The 24,199-nt window shown below is 40.4% G+C and overlaps 1 protein-coding gene across 2 annotated transcripts in view; it reads left to right on the top strand.

The window, feature by feature from the left end:
- Positions 1–2,380: 2,380 nt before the first annotated feature.
- LOC134528325 (uncharacterized) overlaps positions 2,381–24,199 on the top strand; it is a 563,803-nt gene continuing 541,984 nt past the window's right edge. The window contains exon 1 of one of the 2 annotated variants that reach the window (XM_063361858.1): positions 2,381–2,930. In XM_063361858.1, the coding sequence (XP_063217928.1) occupies positions 2,819–2,930 (112 nt within the window). In that variant the 5' untranslated portion in view covers positions 2,381–2,818. The remainder of the gene's footprint in view (positions 2,931–24,199) is intronic. The other variant, XM_063361859.1, reaches the window with a different exon arrangement.

Here is a 24,199-nt window from a genome sequence, read left to right as displayed (position 1 = left end):
ATTACAAATTGACATATTTGTAAATTTTGACATAATTGTCGCATATGTCACGCCTGTCGAGTTTTATGAAATAGGGCCCAGGTGGCATTTGCCTGAGAGTGTAGGGGATTGTGGAGTCTATTCTAGAGGTCATTGAAATCACGAATCTTTCCCGTCTCTATGCATGCCCCTACACACACAACACACATAAAATTGATTAGTATTTAGATTTTTGTCCTGTGAAATATTGTGTTGTAACAATTTTATTGTTGTTTTATACGAATAAATGAATTAAGGGTGTTTTTTTTTCAGTTGGCATTATGTTAGGTTAATTTTACGAATATATATATTTTTTAATATGGCAAAAGCAGGCTCGGGTTCGTGAGCAGCTTGCTCGCACAATTTGCGTAATTTTCAGGCGACAAGCTAGAATGCATACGCCCATGCATTGGAATGACCTCTGTCGCTGAATCGCAGAGTTATAACACACGCCCTCGAAAGACTACAAGCCAATAACGAATTTTACGGAAAAAAAATATCACAGAAGTTTAATTGCGGAAAACAGTCAATGAAAAATAAAATAATCGGACTTGGTTGTATAAAGCTTTGTGGAGTTAATGTGTAAACCTATGGGCCAACGAGTGGAGAACTACAAATTTCGCTTGTATTTTTTGGTGCCAGACTAGAAAAATATCCACAAACTTGTCCGTGATTAAGTAGCTGTTTATTTTTCTTATTTGGCTGTTGTCGCATTTTCCTTATCTTCGGGTCGCGCAAGATTCGATCAGATGTTAGCCTACGTGTTATCATTGGCTTTCTGGACGTGTCTAAATAAATTTCGCCCCTTCGCAAACACAAAATAGTAATTAATAACAATAAATTTGCAAATAGTTTTCTTTCGACACCCTATCACCAGGAGTCCTTATATCTAGGGGCAGGCATTTTTCGCCAATAAATCTGAACGCCTATTAGATTGTAACAATATATATCCGCACCAAAAGTTGTTCCTTGTGATTGGCGGCCGTCTGCCAGAGAAGTCGTTGCATTATTTGATCGAGCCTCTCAGGACGCGTTTGCTTCCGCACTGACTTACTGTGATTGGTGTTGTAACAATCTACATGTACCTGGAAGAAACTCACCCAATCACGGAATACAGACGATGCTACAGTATTTTAACTTTCAGCTAGCCTCGGTTTCTTTTCGCGAAATATGCATGGCCCTACTTATATCTTATTGTTAGGGACTGGAGGAATTCGCGGTTTCGATGACATTCAGGACAGACTACACGAACTTCTCTACACTCGGGCAAATAACGCCAGTTCATTGGCTGTTGACTTGTGAGTCGTCTCAACTGGTTTGCCTGTGATTCGATACGTCTTTGGTTTCTCATCGACCCAGAGTCATCCAGATGAACAGTGAACCAATAGCAAGAAAAGCTTAAAGGTAAGTATATGTATTTGAATTTTCGCCTATCACGGAATGAATCCGCGAATTTTTTCCGGTCTCTAGACATACTTGACCAAACAAGCTCTCGAATCACGGCCAACCCAGTCAATATATCATTCGGGTGACATTTTCCCGATCATGTGTGAACACTGTGGAGTCCATTCTACGAGCATGCTTTCATCTGTCATCCATTCATTGAAACCGGAAAAGTTCGCGAATTAATTTCGCGACGGGTTATACTTTAAATAAATATACTTTTGAGCTGCTTTCGCAGTTGTCTCATTGTCATTGTTCATCTGGAGGGCTATGGGCTAATGAGGCAACCCATGTCATAAGCCAGTGCGTCAGTTTCCCGAGTGTACAGAGGACACTGATGGTCATCTAACACGCGAATTCCTCCGGTCCCTACACAGAAAAAAAGTTTATGTATTTTTACAAAAGATTCCCTTGGAAACCAGTTGCCAAGAAAATAGTTTTTGATACTGCAAGAAAGATCTTATAACGTTATAACTTTGTACAACACATGACTACGGTTGTTTTTTAATATATGAAATACGTTTTATAAATAATACTGAGTATTTATACGTAATTGTGCATTTAATTTTATATTTTAATTGATGTTTCATTCAAGCATACATTGTTGAAACTTTATTTTTTTTAATAATTCTTATTTATGTGCGCAGTTAAAACTGGAACTCTGTTCAGGCAACGGTTAAACTAATTGGAGGTATGGGGACGACACAAAGCATGAATGCCCGGTGTAAGAATCCGAACCTAGTATTAATGCAAACACGGCCGGGACTCGGGACTCGGGAGCCTTCAGACAGCCCGTCGCCGGTGGTGAAGGCGGTCGCGCGCGCCCAATCAAACCTTGCGCCGGGCGGTGTGCGCGCGCGAGTGCAGGGAGGGGACCTCGTTGGCGGGAGGGAGGGGGGGGGGGGAGGGACGTCGCTGCACTCCGGACGCACGCAGAACGCGCCCAGGTGTTGTCGCGACCGTGTCCCAGGCGTCGTGTCAGTACCGTCCTGCCCGTCAACCCTTCCCGCGTGGTCTCCCGCCCGACCGACTCCGCGAGGGTACGCCGCCGTCGAACAAGTGTCGGGGATGGCCTGGCCCGCCAGCGGCTAGCCGCGTCTGCATGTCTCCTTTCCCAAACCCTCTCGCCGCTATGTGAGCTGGTGAGCGTCCGGCGACGTTGAAGAAGACACTGCGTGTGCGTGTGTGCGCGTGTGTGCGGGTTGGTGATTCCTCAAGAACCCTTTGGACGGCTTCAGCGCGTCCTCTCGGGCCCCCCTGGGATGACCTTCGTCGGTCCGGCGAGCTGCCCTCGGGAGTGAGTGAGGTTTCCGCCGAGGGAAAAAAAAAACAAACAAACAAACAGACGACCGGCGCCATGTTGAACTGCACGGACCACGAGTGCATCCTGCACAAGGAGCACTACTACCTGGTGCACCAGCACGTCCTCCAGATGCAGCATCACCTGCAGGATCACCGGGAGCACCATGGTGAGTCTCCGTCAGACCATCACCCATCGTCCCCGTCGGCATTCTAAAACAGCTGGGACCGGGGGGGAAAAAAAAATTGGCGGATTCCGCGATAGCCGATAGGTAGGGACTGGAAAAAATTAGCGCTTTGGATGACCTCTAGGTTAGACTCCACAATCCCTTACACGCTCGGGCAAATGCCACCTGCTCATTGGCTACTGACTCGTGACACCCGTCAACTGGGACGCTTGCGATTCGATACTTTTTTTGGCTGAAGGTTTTCCATTGGCTCAAAGTCCTTCAGATAAACTGTAAGCCAATCAGAGAAGCAATATAAAGGTACAGTTGTTTCGATTCTATCATATCGTGAAATGAATCCGCGAATTTTTCCGGTCTCTACCGATAGGTTGAAACTCAAACCTGTTTTTCTATCGCCTCACTTTTCATCTGAAGGGCTCTGGTCAAACGTGAAACCCTCACCTCCAGTTGAGACGACTGCCAAATCAGCAGCCGAACTGAAGGTCATCGAAACCGCTAATTTTTCCAAGTGCCTAGCATTTAAAGGCAAATCTCTGCCACTGAAACAGCAGCTGAGCAACCGTTGTTTTGTTTAGCTGGTCAGATGTTTTTTCCACGCGGAGTTTTTTTTTTATCCTTTAAACACTCACACAATGAAAATTTTCCGTGTAAAAAGCTTTCAACACACCAACAAATGCCTGACGGGAAACAAAGATAGTTATTTCTTAGTTTACCTACCAGGCTGTGTTATCGCGGAAAGATAGCGTTACTTATTTAAAGCAGCCTTGGAAGTGAAAGAACTAGAGATGTACCTACCCAATACTCATACCCTCAAATAACATCAATTTCGTATATAAACAATTCTTCATACCCTGGGAAAAAATTCTACAAAAAATATTTCATGAAAAGAAATCCTGAGACTCAAATACTAACACAATTGTGTTTGACTAGGACTATATATTTATTTCAACAATTGTGTTTGACAACAGATACTCAGAATGTTTATTTATCGCTGCAGAGAACATCTGTAAACATTTTTTTCCATAAAAATATGAACATGCTTTCGTATTGAAAAATAATAATTTTGTTCAAAAACTGAAAGTTATTTTTTGGTAATATATTATTATCCTATTCCTGACTCGATATCCAGATTAGGATACGATTCTCTCTTTAAATAATCGAATTATATTCCGATTAGAGGAAACGTGGGTTCGACCAAACGCTGGAAATAACCCTTTTGTTGACGCTCGTTTTTTTTTCGACATTCTGTTTTATTTAAGAGCTATGTCTGATATTCTAATGCCATACTTACCATGCATTCGTTGATTTGTCAGTGGCGAAACATCAAACACAAGGGAGGTAAATTAGCCCTTAAATAAAATAAATGACGGCAAAATAAAAATAAAAAAGGGGGTGTGGCTGTGACATAGACACGGCCGTGTGTTGTACGTGAATACGTGAGCGTAACAGGTAATATTTTCTATACAAAATATAAAATAAGCTATTATTTTTTATTTTAACGCCATATATATATATATATATATATATATATATATATATATATATATATATATTCACTGTAACTATTTTACACTAATGTTTTATGCATGCAATCGATATATTTTGACAAGAGCTGACGTTTGAAGCTCAAACGAACGTTGTAGCTTCTCCGAGTCAAAAGTTAAGATACTAAATGAAAATCTCGAAAAACAGCAAAATGACCTCAAAATGGCGGCTCTTCCCTCTACACCGCACGCGATGCTTAGGGACACCTGTATTTCGCGAATACATTTCGTGTCAAGGAATTTCACAAAATACTGTAGCTTTTCTCCTGTGGTTATTGTCTGAGGTCGGGAAGAGGTGTCGGCCCGCTCTTGACGGGGCCAATGAGAATGTGGTCACCGTACTGCTGCACCCTCACAATTTGCCCACGACTCTTAGAAAAAGCTACAGTGTTTTGTGAAATACCTTGACATGAAATGAAATCGCGTAATACAGGTGTCCCTAGCTATACGTCACAGTCCTCACTTAGCGTAACGAATTCTTTGATCCTTTAGCTACCCAGTGGTGTGATTAAATTTTTTGATGGAGATGATAGATATATGTAGTTGCAACACAAATCTCTATCGCTCGATTTTGTTATCATACGTTTTTTTTTAATTGCCTCCCACTATGGAACCAATTTTTAAAGACGTAATCACGTCAAAAAAAACCATGATGGCGTGTGGTGAGACGCGTCCACGCCATTCGGGAACCGTCCCTGCTCCATCTCTCTCTCTCTCTCTCTCTCTCTCTCTCTCTCTCTCTCTCTCTCTCTCTTCTGCGGCGCGGCAGGAAGACCCTCCATAGCTGCGCCCGCTGCCCGCCTCTCGCTGGCTCAAGGTCAAGCGAATGCGCCTGTTGCCGCCGCCTGCAGTCGGTGGAAACCAAGGCCCCGTTACCCAGCAATAACCTGTAGGTACACTATACAGCGCGCGCGATTCATCCTCAATTCTGCAGCGCGCATCCATACTGACACCCAATATCTCTTTCCGATTCGCGATTTTTTGCCATCAGCACTGTTTCGCCAGCTACAATAAAGGTTACTCCAGTGAAACATTAGCTGGTGTTTATCATTGAATTATTATTTTTTTTAATGTCAGAGTGACTACAACTGTAATAATACCGTCAATAGACAATACATTTGTGGTCTTCAAAAATTAACAGTTAAATTTTTAAAAAAAGTTATGTTAAAACTTATAATAATTAAAGATAGTAAACAAAATAGGATTCTTAATGTTAAAAACCCGATTAGTGTCAATATGGCAACTGTGGTCGCCAGTTACTCCGTACAGTAATCTAAGCGTGACGCAGACTATATATAACATGTTCAAAATATTAGTCAATATTTTTGAAAAAAAAAAAAAAATAAAAATTGTGGGTATACTTAGTTGCGGGAATTGTGAGGATGGGGAATTAGTGGTGTTCCGAGGGTCCATATCATCTGTCTCATGTAACTTGTCTCATATTGTACACTTACCGAAAGTAATACCAATGGTATATGTATCATGCTGTCACTGTTTGTCAACGGATAGTCTACAAATCACAGGGATGAAAGCCACAACCACAACCCGAACAATTCCGAAGTTTGCCGAAGTCAAAGGTTAGGTCAGTGTAATAAAAAACTTCTTTTTTTTTTCTTCTCTCGGAAGAACAGGGTAGGTTAGGTTAACGTATTCTAAAATGAATGGTTGGTTAGGTTAAGCAGGTTTTTTTTTCACGAACGATCGGTAAACGTCGGATAACTTCGGAACTGTTCGGGTATGACTTTCATCCCTGTGAACTGCAGGCTTCCCGTTTGTCAACAGTATTGGTAAACAACTTCGTGTTTTGTCAGTGGTGGTAAACAAACCTCGCTTGTTGCTTTGCAAATGATTGTTGGGAAGTGAGTAACACTGGTTGGTACTATATTTGAGACAAGTTACGTGGCACACGCCGTATCTTCCCCGGAGTGCCCGGAAAAGTTTATATAAACAGTCTGAAGCTGGGTGTGACATCGCATATTCAACTTGTATGTCTCGATCTCACACACTGAGGTATTTTTATTTTAATTTTTTTAATTTTTCGTTTTATCGCCATTACTTTCAATTTTAGGCTTTTCATAAACATTTATTCCGATACATCTCTTGCATTTGTTTTTGGTTCACAAAAGCTTCTCTCCAGATCTCCAGAACTAAAAGCTTTTTTTGAACCGTAAAATGTAACGCAAGTGATCAAAATTATGAACGATTGCGTGACTTTTACAGCTATTATATAATACTCGACAAATATCTGTTGAAAATATTTTAGACGAAACGAAAACTAAAGAGAACTAGTGTGATAAATTTACAGGAAAAGGCTTCATATAATATAATATCAATGAAAAAAAATTTAAAACCAACACGGCCTTTGAGTTTATCTACGGAAATTCGTATTTTCTTCGGGCAACCCTCAAAATAACGTCTACGCGCGCCACTGGTTTTACGTTACGGTTGCCTACGGCGTTCCACGGAGATACGAAACGGCTTATCTTGACATTTCGAATGACTTACTATTTGCGTTTTAAACGCGGGAACTTTATAAAGCTATATAGGTAGTTAACGATATTAACTCGTATCTTATGTCGCTGTTCAGAAATTTTCGACAGTTAAATTGAACACGTGAACTTGTTAAAAATAGATGATGTTGCTGTGTGATTACTGTGGAATTAAATTAACGTTTTTGTTCTTATTAAAGACACTGTTGATGCGCGTTGTCGCGCGTATGGGAAGGTTTTATCAGCTTAACTTCATCACCTTTCAAGTCATAAAAGTTTGTCTTAAGAATTTTTTTTCATGAAATAATATCTTTATTGCTGATAAGGAATCTCTGACTTTTATTTGCAGCAAATGCTTGACTGTTTTACAGCACTTTAACTGTAGGATGCGTGAAAAACCTTTAAGTCTTGTGATATGTCTGATATAGTGATAATAGTAGTTTTACGACAGCTTATATTTCAGCTATAAGTTGACGAACAGAACATTTATAGTGTTCGAATTGGCAAATTTTGTTGTCAAAATTCTCACCTGACAGATTTCATAAGTTCGGTTCCGAAAATCACCAAATTACTAAAATACAAATTACCAGCTTACAATTACAGTTATAACATTTAAAAGAGCAGCATGTGTGTATTGCTTTATATTTTAATTCGTATAAATTATGTGTTACAATAAAAATTATATAAATTGCAGCTGTTAAAGGGATTGAACACCCAGCAACGGGTAAAAACGCAGTAATGGGTAGAGACCGGAAAAAATCACGAATTCATTTCGCGGTAGGCTAAAATACAAATAGTTATACCTCAGTGTTGCCTCTGCTATTGGCTCACAACTCACCTGGATGACTCTGGGCCAATGAGAAACACCCGACCAAAGCTTTATCGAATCACAGGCTGCTACGTTGGGACGTCTCACAAGAAAGCAGCCAATGAGTGGGTGACATTTGACCGAGTGTACGCAGAACTATGGAGTTCATCCTGGAGGTCATTGAACCCGCGAATTTTTCCGGTCCCTAGTAATGGGTAAAAACGGCTCATCACATCATTAGTAGAGACCGGAAAAATTCGCGGTTTTATTTCGCGATAGACTAGAATCCCAACTAGATCACCTTCATGCTGCTTCAGTGATTGGACCACAGTTTACCTGGATGACTCTAAGCCAAAGAGAAACCCTCAACAATTAGAACAGCGAATCGAAAACATTCCAGTTGACAGGTGTCACGGATTAGTAGCCAATGAGCAGGTGTTTTTTCCACAAGTACGTAGAGTATCGCGGAGTCTATCCTCGAGGTCATAAAAAAAAACAATTTTCCAGTCCCTAATCATTAGTAATGCAATTATAGCGGGGGGGGGGGGGGGGAATGCCCATTAGACTGCCATATGGCATGTCTGCGTTAGCGGTTTCTCCCTTTCAATTGGCGGCCGTCCGCAAGTAAAAACCATTGCCTTTTTTGACAGAGCCACTCGGGTCGCGTTTGCTTCCGCACAGAATTGATGTGATTGGTGTTCTAAAGGTAGACATGTACCTGAACGAAGAGACCGGAAAAATTCGCGGGTTAACTACATTATATGCTATAATCCAAACAACTGTATCTTTATGTTTAGGGCCATGCACATTTCGCGAAAAGATTCTAAGAGTAGCTGAAAGTTAAAACACTGTAGCATCGTCTGTGTTTCGTGGGTGAAATTTCTTTCAGGCACATGTCTACTGTTACAACACCAATCACAGTAATCCAGTGCGGAAGCAAACGCGTACTGAGTGGATCGGTGAAATGAGGCAACGACTTCTCTCGCAGACGGTCGCCAATCACAAGGAATAAACCGCTGCTGCGGGTGTATATTGTTGTAGTCTAACAGGCGTTCAGATCTTTAGCAAAAAATTCCTGCCCCTATTTATATTGCTTCTATGACTGACTCACAGTTTATCTGAAGGACTTTGACCAATGAATTACCTTCAACCAAAAAAAGTATCGAATCGCAAGCGTCCCAATTGACAGGTATCACGAGCCAATAGCTAGAGACTGGAAAAATTTGCGCTTTCGATGACCTCTAGGATAGACTCCACAACCCTCTACACACTCAGACAAAAGCCACCTGCTCATTGGCTATTGACTCGTGACACCATTCAACTGGGACGTTTGCGATTCGATACTCTTTTGGTTGAAGGTTTTCCATTGGCTCAAAGTCCTTCAGATAAACTGTGAGCCAATCATAAAAGCAATATAAAGGTACAGTTGTTTGGATTCTAGCATAGGGCTATCGTGAAATGAATACGCGAAATGTTTCCGGTCTCTACCAATAGCTAGAGACCCGGAAAATTCGCGGGTTCAATGACCTCCAGGATAGACTCCAATATCTTCTACACACTCGGGCAAATGTCAACTGTTCATTGGCTGCTGACTTGTGAGTCGTCTCGACTGGGTGGCCTGTGAGGGTCTCTAATTGGCCCTCAGTCCTCCAGATTAACAGTGAACCAATGACAGAAGCAGCACTAAGGTATAATTATTTGAATTTTAGCATAACACGAAATGAACCCGCGAATTTTCCGGGTCTCTACCAATAGCCAATGAGCAGGTGGCATTTGCCTGCGTGTGTAGGGGATTGTGGAGTCTGTCCTAGAGGTCATCGAAATCGCGAATTTTTCCAGTCTCTACCTGAATGTAACTCATCCATTTAATTAACACAGACGAAGCTACAGTGTTTTTAAGGACTCCGCCTACCCGGGGCAGAGCTTCAGGAAAACAACGCGATTTGAAAACTACTCGAGATATCCGAGTGGGGTCTGCTTACGAAAAAGCATTTAAGAGTTCGCTGAGGGCCGATAAGTACTTTTGATTTCGGATTAAGTTTTTAAACTGTATTTTTTAGAAGAGTTAAAATTGCTAAAACGCACGTTTTCAGAGTAATTTTTAGGCGTAAAACAACCAGTACAGATTCTTGAAAACACTCAAGGGACTTGCATTACACCTTTATCTTCATTTCTCGGACATATAATGTTACGGTCGCCGCTCGAACCTCACAGTCATCCTGTGGCGACGAAATGACCGCGCGCCATTTCAGAGCCTTGCGCTTAGAGTCTGTACCGAACTAGAAGCACCAGCGAGCGTCGCGCTTATCATCCCGCCTTACTAACACACATACACCCCTGACGAGGCGGGCCCTTTAACTCTCAGCTGGTTTCGAAATCTCTTCGCGAAGAATGCATGCCCCTGTGTGTTCCTCCCGAGGCCCTGGGTGTCGCTGACATTCGACGGCCGTCAGTAGGTGTCGCCCCATGGGAGGACCAGAGAGCGCCTTGCGTCATCACAGCTATTCCCCGACGACACACGACGCGGAAGAGTCTTCCGAGATAGTTTACGAACTTGACGGCTGAACCACGCGCCAGGCAGTTCGAAAAAGAAAGAAGGTTTTCAACACCCCGAGGCAAGAACCTATGCCCGCGCAACGAGGTAAACAGTCCGATAAAAAAAAAGTGCCAAAGTTGATTAAAAATCTTGGCAAACAAATGTTTATACATCAAGGTATTGCTGTTTCGAGACAAATTCCGTGGTTACAAATCGCCACACACACTTGTATTTCTTGAAAAGTTTTCCTGTTAAAATATACATCGAAACATTAAAAAAAATTTAACTGTTAAGGCGAATTATGGGCGTTACGAAGTACATTAACCTCGCCTCAAACACAGCCAAAAAGAAAAGAAAAAATCGGGAAAAACAGTAACACAGCGCGTCTTAATCCAAGCAACTGTGAAATATTCACTCCAAGATGTCTTTACCAACCACACAATACTAGTTGAAGCTAAATATTACGAATATAAATAATAGTCCTAATGACTATTATTTGTGATAGTTGACAGAATGAGGCAAGTTTTTAAGCAACTACAATCTAATCTCTTGGCGGTTGGCACGTGGCTCTGTAGCCACATCTCCGTGTTTGTAACTGGATTAAGGTCGAACAATGGGTGTCTCATGAGCACTGTATATCAATCATCACTGTGAATCATATGTATTAGTGCTCCGAGTCTACTATGCTACCCAATGAATCCGCGAAACAATCGTGGCCTTCTTAATGATATCGTTCTAGACGAGGCGTTAGGGCTTCCACCTAGCTATGGGCGTATTAGTGTTAGTAGCCGTAGGTGTATTAGTGTTGGTGAGGCGGGATTCTGGTGCTTCTAGTGCGGTATCGCCTCTAAGCGCAAGGCTGAGGACTGGTGCACAGTCTTCTCGCAGTGCATAGGTAGAGACCTGAAAAATTCGCGTGTTCAATGACCGGTAGGATGAACTCCATAGTTATACGTACACTCGGTCAAATGCCACCCACTCATTGGCTGCTGTGTACGAAAATTGTGTTTTTAAATACATTTCTTAATGCGAACCAAACAAGTTGTTTCCGCCGCTGCCGCTAAGAATTCGTTGCCGGAGCAGCTACGTCGACTAAATCATTGGATTTGCAGACCGAAATGTTAAACTATATAATGAAACGGCTCCTATAAAAGCGGAAAAGACTTGAAAAAATTACTAGACCTTGACTTTAGACATGAATTTTCGACAAGAAAGTTTTGTTAAAACAGTGTCCATCTTATTAAAATGTACTAAACGGTGAATACTATAAATAGGGGCCGGAAAAATTCGCGGGTTCAATGACATGCAGGATGAACTCCATAGTTCTACGTACACTCGGTCAAATGTCACCCACTCATTGGCTGCTGTCTTTTGAAACGTCCCAGCGTAGCAGCCTGTGTTTCGATAAAGGTTTGTTCGGGCGTTTCTCGGCGTTTCTCACTGGCCCAGAGTCATCCAGGTGAGTTGTGAGCCAGCACTGAGGTATAACTATTTGTATTTTAGACTGTCGCGAAACGAATTCGCGAATTTTTCCGGTCTCTGTGAATACTATAAAGTTTCCCTTTGGCTTTGCGAACTTTGGTTCGCGGCATCCGCTCCGTATGGCAGCACCGTGGTTACACGCTTCCGTTCCAGTCACGAGGTTTCTCCCATCGAAACGCCTTACGCCGCCGAGAGCTGAGACGACTTGACGGGGCTGCTCGATAGACTTGGCAACACCGTGCTCTCTCCTGCAGGGGGCCTGACGTCCCTCCTGACAGCACGACGACTTGACGGCGTGGCTGCCGAAAGCCGCGGCTCGTTTCGTCACGCGACTCGCTAACAGCTGTCATTTGCGGGTGCCGCACCTCCGCCTCTGGTCCTGTCCCCTCTGCCCACTCCCTTCTACCACCTTTCCGTAACTCTGCCGGCTGTTACAACTCACCCGCGCAGCCGGCTTACAGACACACCCGGAGATGGTCGTTACCACAACGCCGAAATACCACAACGCCGAATGCCAAATTGAAAATGTTGCTGCGGAGAAGGGGGGGGGGGGGGTAGGCCACAGGAGCAAAATGAAAGACAACTGCATGAATTTGTGTGCTAACCTTACCTAACCTAACCTTTGTGGCAGTCCTGCAATGACATTTTTCTGCGTTAATGTATTTCGACGTTGTGGTAATTTTGGCGTTGTGGTACACAGCAGTTTTCTAGCTGTCGGCGTTGTAGTCAGTTTGGCATTCGGCGTTATGGATTTCGGCGTTATTGTACGTTCGGCGTTGTGGTGCGTCCCCACCCGGAGATCTCACGGGTTCGTCTGGCCTCACGGTACAATTTTCCAAGTCACAGGTAGGGCCGGGGCATATTTCTCGAAAAGATGCCGAGGCTAGCTGAAAGTTCAAACACTGTGGCATCGTGATCGGGTGAGTGCCTTTCAGGTACATGTAGATTGTTACAACACCAATCACAGCAGGTCAGTGCGGAAGCAAAACGCGTAAAATAAGGCATCGACATCTCTCGCAGACAGCCGCCAATCACAAGGAATAAACTGTTGGTGCGCTTATACCTTGTTGCTGTCTAATAGGCGTTCAGATGTGTTCGCGAAAAATGCCTGTCCCTAGTCATAGGCGTGCTCAACCCATGTTTCTTAGTGAGAACATTATTTATGGATTTTTAATTGGCACAACCTGATTAACTTACTTCTCTCATAGCTGGGAATCATTGGCTCACTGTCGTAGAGGGGCGTGTCCGAATAACTGCGGTCCAATCACGAACACAGTGCGAGTGTGAGAAGTTTTGCATTCTAACTTGCGAATAAATGCGCGAAATTTCCGTAACTCGAATAACTAGAGACGGAAAAATTCGAGAATTCATTTCGCGATAGGCTAAAATACAAATAGTTATACCTCAGTGCTGCCTCTGCCATTGGCTAACAACTCACCTGGATGACTCTGAGCCAATGAGAAACGCCCAACCAAAGCTTTATCGAATCACAGGCTTCTACGCTGGGACGCCTCACAAGATAGCAGCCAATGAGTTGGTGACATTTGAGCGAGTGTACGTAGAACTATGGAGTTCATCCTGTAGGTCATTGATAGGGTTAGGCGTTTTCTGCACACCAAAGGCCAAAATTCTGCGATAATGAAACACAAATTCTGCGATAGAAAACAAGAAATTCTGTGATAATAAATGTAAAGTTCTGCAATTTATCAAAAATAGTTTATCACGTTTGAAACATGTATATACAGCCTAAAGAAGCCAGTTTTTACAACGAGCTAACAAAAACAATTTTGAATAGCTGTTTTACCCCCTCTGGCTTCTTTAAAAACGTATTTACTCAAAGACATTTTCATTTACTTTAGTGGATCACGATATATCTATATATTTATATTTTTTAATATGCCGTGTGGCCTACAACACGCGCCAACGGCCATAAGGTCATTCTTTCGTATTCGAAGCCTTGTATCGATTGATTAGTCGATTGATGCGCACATATTTCCATCGACTGTGACTACAGTCGTTTCATAAACGCCGGTAGGATCACTCGCTCAATGTGGTACTCTTCTTATAATCTTATCTTTGGATTCTCTGCAAACAAAATTTATTTTGCCGTATGTGATATTTTGGTAATTCAAACTTGAATTTTTTAACGCCATTGCAGCATTAATTATATGAAAACATATGTTTTATACAATGTTTGGAAATTATTCACTCTGCCCATAATAATTAAGATATTATTTGGGAGAACATAACCCTTGCACACATTATTACTGCACTCAAAATGGACAAAAAAGGTACAGCAAAATTGGTGATTCTGCGATGATTCTGCGATTATGCGGGACTCTTGTAATTCTGCGAAATATTCCGCGATCGCGGAATCGCGGAAAACTCCTAACTCTAGTCATTGAACCCGCGAATTTTTCCTGTCCCTACTAATAACTAAAGAAAATAAAAAAAATCGTGGTTCATTTCGGGATTGGCTAAAATTTAAATACATATGTGAATCACAAGCGAAAAATTTAATACAACTCCCAAGCCAACAGCCACTGAATTGGCGTTGTTTACATGAGTGTACAGAGGACTGTGTGGTCGGTATAGTCATCGAAACTGCAAATTTTTTCAGTCCCTACTAATGAATAGAGATGCGGAAATTTTGGTAATTCTTTTTGGTCACCAGTTAGACTGCAAACATCTACACCTTAGCAATGCTTTAATGTCAAATTCACAATAGTTCCCTTAGCGCACCATGCAAAGGAATTTTCACATGATGAAAAAAAAAAGGCTACATACAAAAAACAGGCTACATACCAACAAAAATTATAAATTTACTTTTAAATCTTATATTTTAATGATTTATATTGAATAATGGTCAATATCTTTCAAAACTATTAGTTATATAAAATGTTTTTGTAAAATCTTCAAGTGTATTTATATAAGTAAGGTTAGGTTATACGATCGCGCGCAGCATGAGACAAAAATTGACAGGTGAAAACCGCCTACATACATATAAAAATTATATTATGTGTACTTTTAAACCGTATACTTTATTGAACAATATTAAATACTGGTCCACATAATTAAAAAAGACATTTATTTATTGTGAATGTAAGTGATAGGAATTGTGTTTATAAACTTTTTCAAGTGTATTTTATTGTGTATTTATATAATTGAGGTTATGTTCCCATATTTATAATTTATTTGCAGTATAAATTATTATATTATTATTTAATAAATAATTAAAATTAATAAATTAGAGTAAACATAAGTATACTTATGGATTTTCATTATTAATTGATTGAATATATATTTACCAGCAGTATTTATAATAATATTCCATTCATTTTGGGATTTTATTTCTATTTATTACTAGCGACCCTAATATCGCTTTTAATTGTGAATGTTCAAAAATCTAAAAAAAAAAAAAAAAAAAAACGTAAAAAATCTAATTTTGTATTAATGTTTATTGAAAAGGTAACACGAAATTGGAAAAAAAAAAAGTTGATTCGATTGCTACCAAACTTCACAGGATCACCCGCTGGGCTAATCTGAATACTTATTGCCTGAAAATTTCATCAAAATCGATCCAACCGTTTTGGAGTCCATAGGGAACATACATACACACACAGAGATTTATATAGGCTATTAATGCATGCAAAATCAAAGTTAGTTTTTTTTATTACGCCAAGTAAGTATAACTTCTAACGCGCATACATTAAGTACACGCACTCTTTTTTTTACCTATAATCATACCGATGCTCATGTTCCATCTCAAATACTTTCTCCATCATTTGCTGTAAAAAGCTGTTCAGCAACAACTTCAATGGCGTATACGAGACTAGCGCCCATTAGCCTTACACACGTATTCAACTTAACATTTTCACAGCGAACCTGCAGTGGAAGTAGGTTGGTAGAATTCTGACTCACACTGTACAGTTCATATGCACTAAAGTGATAAAGTTTTAAAGCTGTCATTTAAAAAAAAATCAGAACGCGAACAGCGTTGATGGCTAGTATGAAATTTCATAACATGTTCTGAATGTTATAAAGTGCAAGCAAAGGCTATGTTATAATAATATGTATAGATTTGCAGCTAGTTAAGAGGTATTATCGTGTGCACTAAATTAGTGTGTAACGAATTTTGTATCCCTCCCTTCCCCTTAAACCTGTTTCATTGGAAATACTTCGACTAAAAATAACGACAGTTAACGCTAGGTTAGTTTCCAGTCGTCAAGAATGCTTGAATTGGAGCGTGACATAAGCTACTATTGTATGTATGAGGCAAAGAAGTATCTATATGCCTTTTTTGGTTTTGCGATTTTCTGCTCAAAACCTTTTGAATTATTTGTGCGGAAATGGTACGCTCATTTTGTACACGCTACTAAACAACTGCTATAAATAGAGCTAGAAAGTTTTTATATGGTACCTCTTAATGGGAAAAAATAAAGCGGAATAACTTACATGCTCTTGTTTTTCGAATTTTTTCTTACAAGGGCAGCGGTCAATGAACTCAAAGTCTTTAGTCAGAGTGAAATATTAGTCTCCAGTGCTTGTCAGAACATTGGCTCACGATTTACCGATAGCCTGTACTAAGCTGTCAAAACCATACGTGAATAGTAGTATATAATAGGGGCCCCGAGTGCAGGCTCCAGGCGCTGGATTGTGATTGTCGGTACGCTATCTTTGATTGTGACGTCACGGCGGCCATCTTGGATGAACGTAACGGGACACCGTGTGACGGGACACAACGTAACGGGACAAATAGATCACTGCGGCCATCTTGGATCCGCCATTTTGTTTTCTCGAACATTCCGGCGTTGTGTTTTCCGCCATTTTGAAATATGACGTCACCGTTGCAATTTTTGTTACGGTCGCCATCTTTAAAATCTATATTTATTATCCGATTTTAATGAATTTTTTTTAAAAATTATAAAAAAATTAAATAATAAATTTTTAATAAAAAGAGTTAAAAAAACAAACTTTTACGGCACGGAGCTCGGAGTCCTCGGTTCGAACCCGACGAGTGCAAAAAAATTAAAAATGGTGACCGATCCTTCCCCCGTTATGGCTGCTGGCACATAAATTGCATGTATTGCACGTACATTGCGTGTTGGAGCTGATGGAGCTTTTGGAGCCGAGTAGACTTGTATTCTTGTAGCTTCAAAGACATGTAGTTTCGTAGCCACACGGTCTTAGCTATGCAGTATCGTAGCCATGAATAACTCATAACCAGCTAGATTTTTAAAGACTCGTAGCCTTGTGGCCTCATAGTCTCTTAGACTCGTAGAATTCTAGCCGAATATATTTGAAGTTGATGAGACAAAATACAGTTGGAGTCTATGACTGTAGTAGCCAATGACTGATGGAGTCACTAGACTGATGGAATCAATAGACTGATGGAACCAATGAATATTGGTGCCAGTGAATATTGGAGCCAATGGATATTGGAGCCAAATACAAATGTGCTGCCTTTTCGATGATGGTGCTGCCTTTTCGTTATCGGTGCTTCCAAATGTGCTGCCTTTTTGTTGGTGGTGCTTCCAAATGTGCTTCCTTTTTTGATGGTGCTTCCAAATGTGCTGCCTTTTTGATTATGGTGCTTCCAAATGTGCTGCCTTTTTGATTATGGTGCTTCCAAATGTGCTGCCTTTTCGTTGACGGTGCTTCCAAATGTGCTGCCTTTTTGTTTGGATTCTTGGTCCTCTTATAAGCGTACAAAACATGATCCGTTGGTTCAATTGAATATAATTAGCTGACGATGAAGAAGGTCGTGAGGTTCGGAAATAACTGGTCTATACGTCTGACATTGATTATGACCCGGTCTCTCGGTCCGAAGACGCTTGGTCTATATGTATGGCTTTGTACATGAACGGTTTAGAGGTTATTCAGATTATAGAAAAACTAGACTTTAATGTTAGGCTTGTCGGCAACTTATTTAATTCGTCGAACATTGTCGTTCATTGACTTGAGTTTTATTTTTGAAGAGAGAATGGTTTATAAACTCCGCGAAAGGTAATGGAAAAACAGAATATTAAATTTATTTAATATTTAGTTACACTTGTCACTGTTAAAGTATCGAATCGAGGGCAGGAATCCAGCGATTCAATATGTAAATTAATGAGTGTTTTTTTTGATGAATTTTGGATTTTTTCCCGAATTTCTAGCTAAATAATTACACGATTTCAAGATGGCGTTCAAATTTCAAGATGGCGGGGGCACCTCGGTAATAAATGTTTACTGCACTGTAGCGGGTTGGAATTCAATTATTCAGATGGAAATGTACTCTATAAGACGAGTACACACACAAGATGGAGTACTCCAGCAGGTGGTAGCTCCTGGTAGCATGTACTGAACTTAAAATGTTGGATCCATGATGGTCGACAAGGACAAAATAAAATTAAAAGGTCAAGGTCAAATTTCAAGATCATGTCAAATTTCAAGGTCAAGGTCAAAGTTCAAGGTCAAGGTCAAAGTTCTATGTCAAGGACAAATTTCAATGTCAATGCCAAATCTCAAGGTCAAGGTCAAAGTTCAAGGTCAAGGTCAAAGTTCAAGGTCAAGGTCAAAGTTCAAGGTCAAGGTCAAATTTCAAGGTCAATGTCAAGGTCAAAGTTCAATGCCAACAGTTGAGGACAATGGTATGGTGCCCAGAAAATTATACTAACATGGTATCAGCACACTCTAGCTGACGTAAACAAGATGGTGGTCTCCATCAGATGATGACAAGGTGGCGGACATGACGTCATACCAGTTGACGATATATACCTTGTTATTGTTGGTGGTAGGTCAGTCTAGGTAGCTTTCATGGAGGAAGTTCGACCGTTTACTCTCGCCGGGAATCGAACCAAGGACGTAAATCGAGCTAATCAAACAGAATTCAAATAAGTTAATTTTTTAATGAATTTTGGAATTTTTTCCATTAAAATCGGATAATAAATAAAGATTTTCAAGATGTTTTCCAAATTTCAAGATGGCGGACATGACGTCATACTACCTGATATATGCTATGAAACAAGTGGTGGGGTCAGTCTGCCAACAGCCACCACGGGGGAAGGATCGGTCACCATTTTTAATTTTTTTTGCACTCGTCGGGTTCGAACCGAGGACTCCGAGCTCCATGCGGTAAAAGTTTGTTTTTTAACTCTTTTTATTAAAATTTTGTTATTTAATTTTTTATAATTTTTAAAAAAAAATCATTAAAATCGGATAATAAATAAAGATTTTAAAATGGTGACTGTAACAAAAATTGCAACGGTGACGTCATATTTCAAAATGGCGGAAAACACAACGCCGGAATGTTCGAGAAAACAAAATGCTGTCATCCAAAATGGCGGATCCAAGATGGCTGCCGTGATCGACTTGTCCCGTTACGTTGTGTCCCGTTATGCGGTGTCCCGTTACGCGGTGTCCCGTTACGCTCATCCAAGATGGCCGCTGTGACGTCACAATCAAAGATGGCAGACCGACAATCACAATACAGCGCCTGGAGCCTGCACTCGGGGCCCCTATTATATACTACTGTGAATACAGCTTGCAAAACACTGTAACTTCTTTAAGGTTGAAAAAAACGTTTTTGGTCTATTTTTGATTAACTTTAGTCAAATAAACCGAACTGCAAAGGTTATAGTAGAAGGATACATATTTTATCATTTTAAGATTTATTTTGGAAACATTTTATCTGGATCTAGTGGCCAAGAAAAAAATGCTCCTGCCTTACATCTGTGATTCACCTGAAGAGGGCCGAAGTCTAATAAGCAACCAGTGTCACGTGATGAACCACCACCTATGTCTTATCACGTTGCTACTTAATTTTTTTCCATCAGAGGTAGGCTGGCAAAAGAAAAATACCCACTTCCTACTTCTTCAAAATTTTGTTTCATGAATTTTTGACAACCTATATATCTTTCCACGTTCGAACATGTGGGACTAAGAGCATTTTAAGTCGTCATAACTGTTTGTAAAAAAAATGATTGTAAGCACCTCAAATATTTCCAGAGCAGCGAAATAATGCTTCCGGGAAACTTCGGTTTTCTCAGATCTAGAAGTAGAATAGTTGTTTGTTTCGGCGTGCTGCAAGGTAAGGTAAACTCCACCATGCCAAGTCAGCAATGTATAACGACATTTCTGTGACTTTTTTATGTGTGACTTGATTGTTCGTGCTAATGTAGTTACACAATTTAATTTCTCTTACTTTCTAAGGCTACGTTTAAAACCTAGAAAACCATTTCAGGCATTTAAGCATTTATTACGACAGCTAATTACATTGCTATAAATAATCAACGCATCATAGTAAACATATTAAAATGATTTTTTTGTTACATATGATTTGGTGGTTTTGTTTCACGTCTTTAATTATAGGGATGGGTACATATATGGAGAACTACTACCCACACACCCTAAAAGAGACTAAAGGAGACTAAAAGGAGACTAAAGAGACTGAAAGGAACTTTCACCAACATGGGAGTGTACGTCTCTGCTTACTCTGTGGTTCACACTTAGCTGATTGTGAAGTACGATAAAACAAAACACAGATTCACGCAGCACCATGCCAACTTGTCATTGATCTGTATTATTTTTTTTTTTAATTTTATTAGAGTATTCAGCAGTAGAAGTCTGGATGTTTCTTACAACACCTGTAAAAAAGTCTCAACTTTATTTAACAGTGCGTACGGAACTTCTTGAATAAAGGTTTTATTAGCTGTAAGAAGGGTTTTTGCCGAATATGCATAAATAAATATGTATTCTGCCTCAACTCTTCATTCCTACAACTGAAGTGTCACAGAGAGTGCGTTAAAAAAAATAAAGAGAACGATAACTGTTCTTTAGTGAGGCACAATAAATCTTTCGTGGATGCAAGGTGCGTTGGAGTGGAATTTGCATTCTGATTTACATGTGAATGCGTACGTACGCGCTTTCGAAAGTCAACAGTGTGTAAGCTAAGTGCCAGGCTCAGGGGTTATACTCGCCAAGTGGGAGACCCAACCATTACGGGATCTTACGCCGCAAGCCCGTTTATGTAGTTTCGTGCAAACACACTGCAAAAAGAACAATTGTCCTTATACAAGGAAAATCCTTGGAAACTCAGTTGCGAACGATATCACTTGTAAAAAATTGCAAGGCACAGCTTTGTAAGATTGCAATGGTACAAATGGTGCAATCTCTAGAGAGAGAAAAATACACAGTGTTTGTGGAATTTTAAACGAAGAATTCACCTCAAATGAACAAAGGAATTTTCTTGGTCGTTTTGTATCACTGTATCTTCGCAGATACTACAACTTTCAGGCAGTGTTTTCCGTTGTACAGACGGTGAAGGCACACGTGAAAGAAGAAAAATGATTTGTTTTAGCTTCATTTTAAAAGTTATTTGGTTAGTTATTCATGATTATTATCGTGAGTTTGCGCTGAAATTTAGAAAACAGAGCATGTGTTAGGTTACAAAGATATCCGTAAATTCACCAAGAAACCTAAATATTCTGTTATCAATAATCTGCGTAAATTTAAGATGAAAAAGTTTTAGCAGTGAAGGAATCGAAAGCAGCTATCTACTCGGCTAATAGCAAGTGTGTGTTTGTTTCCTTTTCTTTAATATTGTAACAGTAAGTTTCTTAGTTTGGTAGTATTTTATGTTTTAATTCCAGTTAAATCACAGCATCTAGATTTTCAGCCGTACTTTAAGTTATGTATTGGATCTTATGTTTTTAAATTTTGTAAGAGTCTCATTCCTTCTTCAGATGTTCTATCATCTACCGGTTTTTTTTACTAACTTTTAAGGCGTAAAATAAAAGTAATAATGAGAAAATGAAAAAAAAAAAAAATAAAGAGCTTGTGTAACTCAGTACACGTGATAGAAGTGAAACTTCTTTGGCGATTCAAATCTCGACTCTTAAGTATATCGTAAAGGGTAAAACGGCAGAGAGAGAGAGAGAGAGAGAGAGAGAGAGAGAGAGAGAAAGAGAGAATACAATTTTCTAAAAATAAAACAGCTAGGTTTATTTTGCTTTCATTTCTTTTTAAAATATTTAAGAATCCTAACCTTTTTTTTTTTGTATTTATTAGAAATTTGATTATAATAAAATTAATAAACATTAATTAACAAAATAATTACTCAGGATATCAATAATTATTCATCAATCAATAATGAATAATTAACAATAAATATCGCTCACTGTTGAAATACTCAAACCATAAAAAGAAAAACTGTGTGTGCTACTGTTTCTTCAAACAATTCTGCCATTTGGAACACCACAAATTTCTGAACGAAATACAGGTAACATGTATCTATGCGACAAATGCAGGGAATGTCTCAACAGCGCTCTCTAAGCTGCTGGTTGAACAAGGAGGAACGCGAGAGCTTGGAGCAAATATAAAACTCAAGGCACTCACAGCGGACTGTAGAGGATACCTATATCTATTTTCTGAAACAAGTGCATGCGCACACTCTCTTATTCTTTCGTTCATCTATCTCTCGGTTCTATTATATATTTTTTGTGGTTGGCGGACCAATCACCGCATAAAGAACAGAACGAAAACGAGCACAGCAACGTATATAGCATAGTGCTCTCTTTATATCTTTTGGCCAAGAACCTATTCGCGTCAGGAAAGTTTCACAGGAATGATTCACGGGGAACGGTTGCATTAAAATTCTGCCTAGAAATTGTATTCTCATCTTGGCCTAATGGCTAGAGACCGGAAAAATTCGCGGGTTCATTTCACGATATGCTATAATCCAAACAACTGTATCTTTTATATTGCTTCTGTGATTGACTCACAGTTTATCTGAATGACTTTACGCCAATGGAAAACCTTTTCAACCAAAAAAAGTATCGAATCGCAAGCGTCCCAGTTGACAGGTGTCACGAGTCAAAAGCCAATGGGCAGGTGGCATTTGACCGAGTGTGTAGGGGATTGTGGAGTCTATCCTAGAGGTCATCCAAATTTTTCCAGTCTCTACTAATGGCGTGTGAGACAGAGCGTCAACTTCAGCACTAAATGAAGACCTGGTGCGGATGCGAGGGTGGTATCGGCGACGACGCCGTCCAGACGCGGAGACGCGACGCGACGCGACGGCATGTCCTTCGAGCCGGCCGGCGCACCGCAAGCCCGGCGCCGCGGCCTCGCTTTCACCGCGGGGCGGCTGTCGTGGGTGGCCCTTGGGGGCCTGCTCTGCCCCCCCCCCCTCTCTCGCCCCCTCTTCCCCCGCGGGAACCCCCCGGCGACCGCCACTGGTTCATCTGGGTCACCTGCGGAGACTCGCGCGAACAGAGTGTACACTCCGCTCAACAACACGTCTCTCTCCTGCGCTGTGTCACTGGACTCTCGGATTCCTGTGTTGTCCCGGTACCTCCAATATAGCTTCCCGGTGTTAACTGCGCACTTAATAAGCATGGTACAACAAAGTAAATTAAAAACTGTTGATAATTCGATTATCTCTTCCAAGGTTTAAAAAAAAAAAATTCTGTGCTTGAATGAAGAGTAATTTTAAATATTAAATTGTGAGCCTATTTTCGTAATAAATACTCAGTACTATCTCGAAAAAGCGTATTTCATAAAAAATAAAACTAACCATAGCCATGTGTTGTACAAAGTTACAATATCAGTAAGGACCGGAATAATTCGTGGATTATTTTCACGATATGATAGAATCCAAATAACTGTACTTTTAAATTGCTTCTCTGATTAGCTTACAGTTTATCTGAAGGACTTTGAGCCAATGTAAAACCCTTCAACCAAAAAAGTATCGAATCGCAAGCGTCCCAGTTGACAGGTGTCACGAGTCAGTAGCCAATGAGCAGGTGGCATTTGCCCGAGTGTGTAGGGGATTGTGGAGTCTATCCTAGAGGTCATCGAAATCGCGAATTTTTCCAGTCTCTAAATATCAGTCACAAACTATTTCTTGGCGACTGGTTTCCAAACAAATCTTTTGTTAAAGTACAGATTGAAGTCAACATGTAGTAACTACCCATTACACAGACTGCAGACGCGGGAAATAATTCTAACATTTACGTACTGCAGCCAGTTCACTTATACCAAACGAATAGAGGATAAAAAAAAGCTTGGAAAGATATTAGGCATTTATATCCTGACGTATGAGCACAGGGAACGTAAAAAAATATTGCCGGATCCAAAATGGCGAGGTGTGTTCTCCCTTAAACGTAGAAGTGAGAATCCCTTCTGTGCGATTCCAAGCGCGGTGATCGCCAGCGCGGTTCTGCAGTGGTTTCACTCTGCCTTCGACATAAAACCCAGTCCTGAACCCGTGAAGGATATTTATTTCAACTAAGCGATAGATTTTTGACCCGGCCGGGGAAAAGAAAAAAAAGGATTTTTTTTTATCCATCAGTCAGGAGTCCTGACAATAATTTGGTTACATAACAACAGACTTAGAGGACATTTACGAG

This window comes from Bacillus rossius, chromosome 1, assembly GCF_032445375.1.
Source record: "Bacillus rossius redtenbacheri isolate Brsri chromosome 1, Brsri_v3, whole genome shotgun sequence".
NCBI lineage: Eukaryota > Metazoa > Arthropoda > Insecta > Phasmatodea > Bacillidae > Bacillus > Bacillus rossius.
Note: the sequence above shows the minus strand (reverse complement) of the source record. Positions and strands in the feature narration are given on the sequence as shown.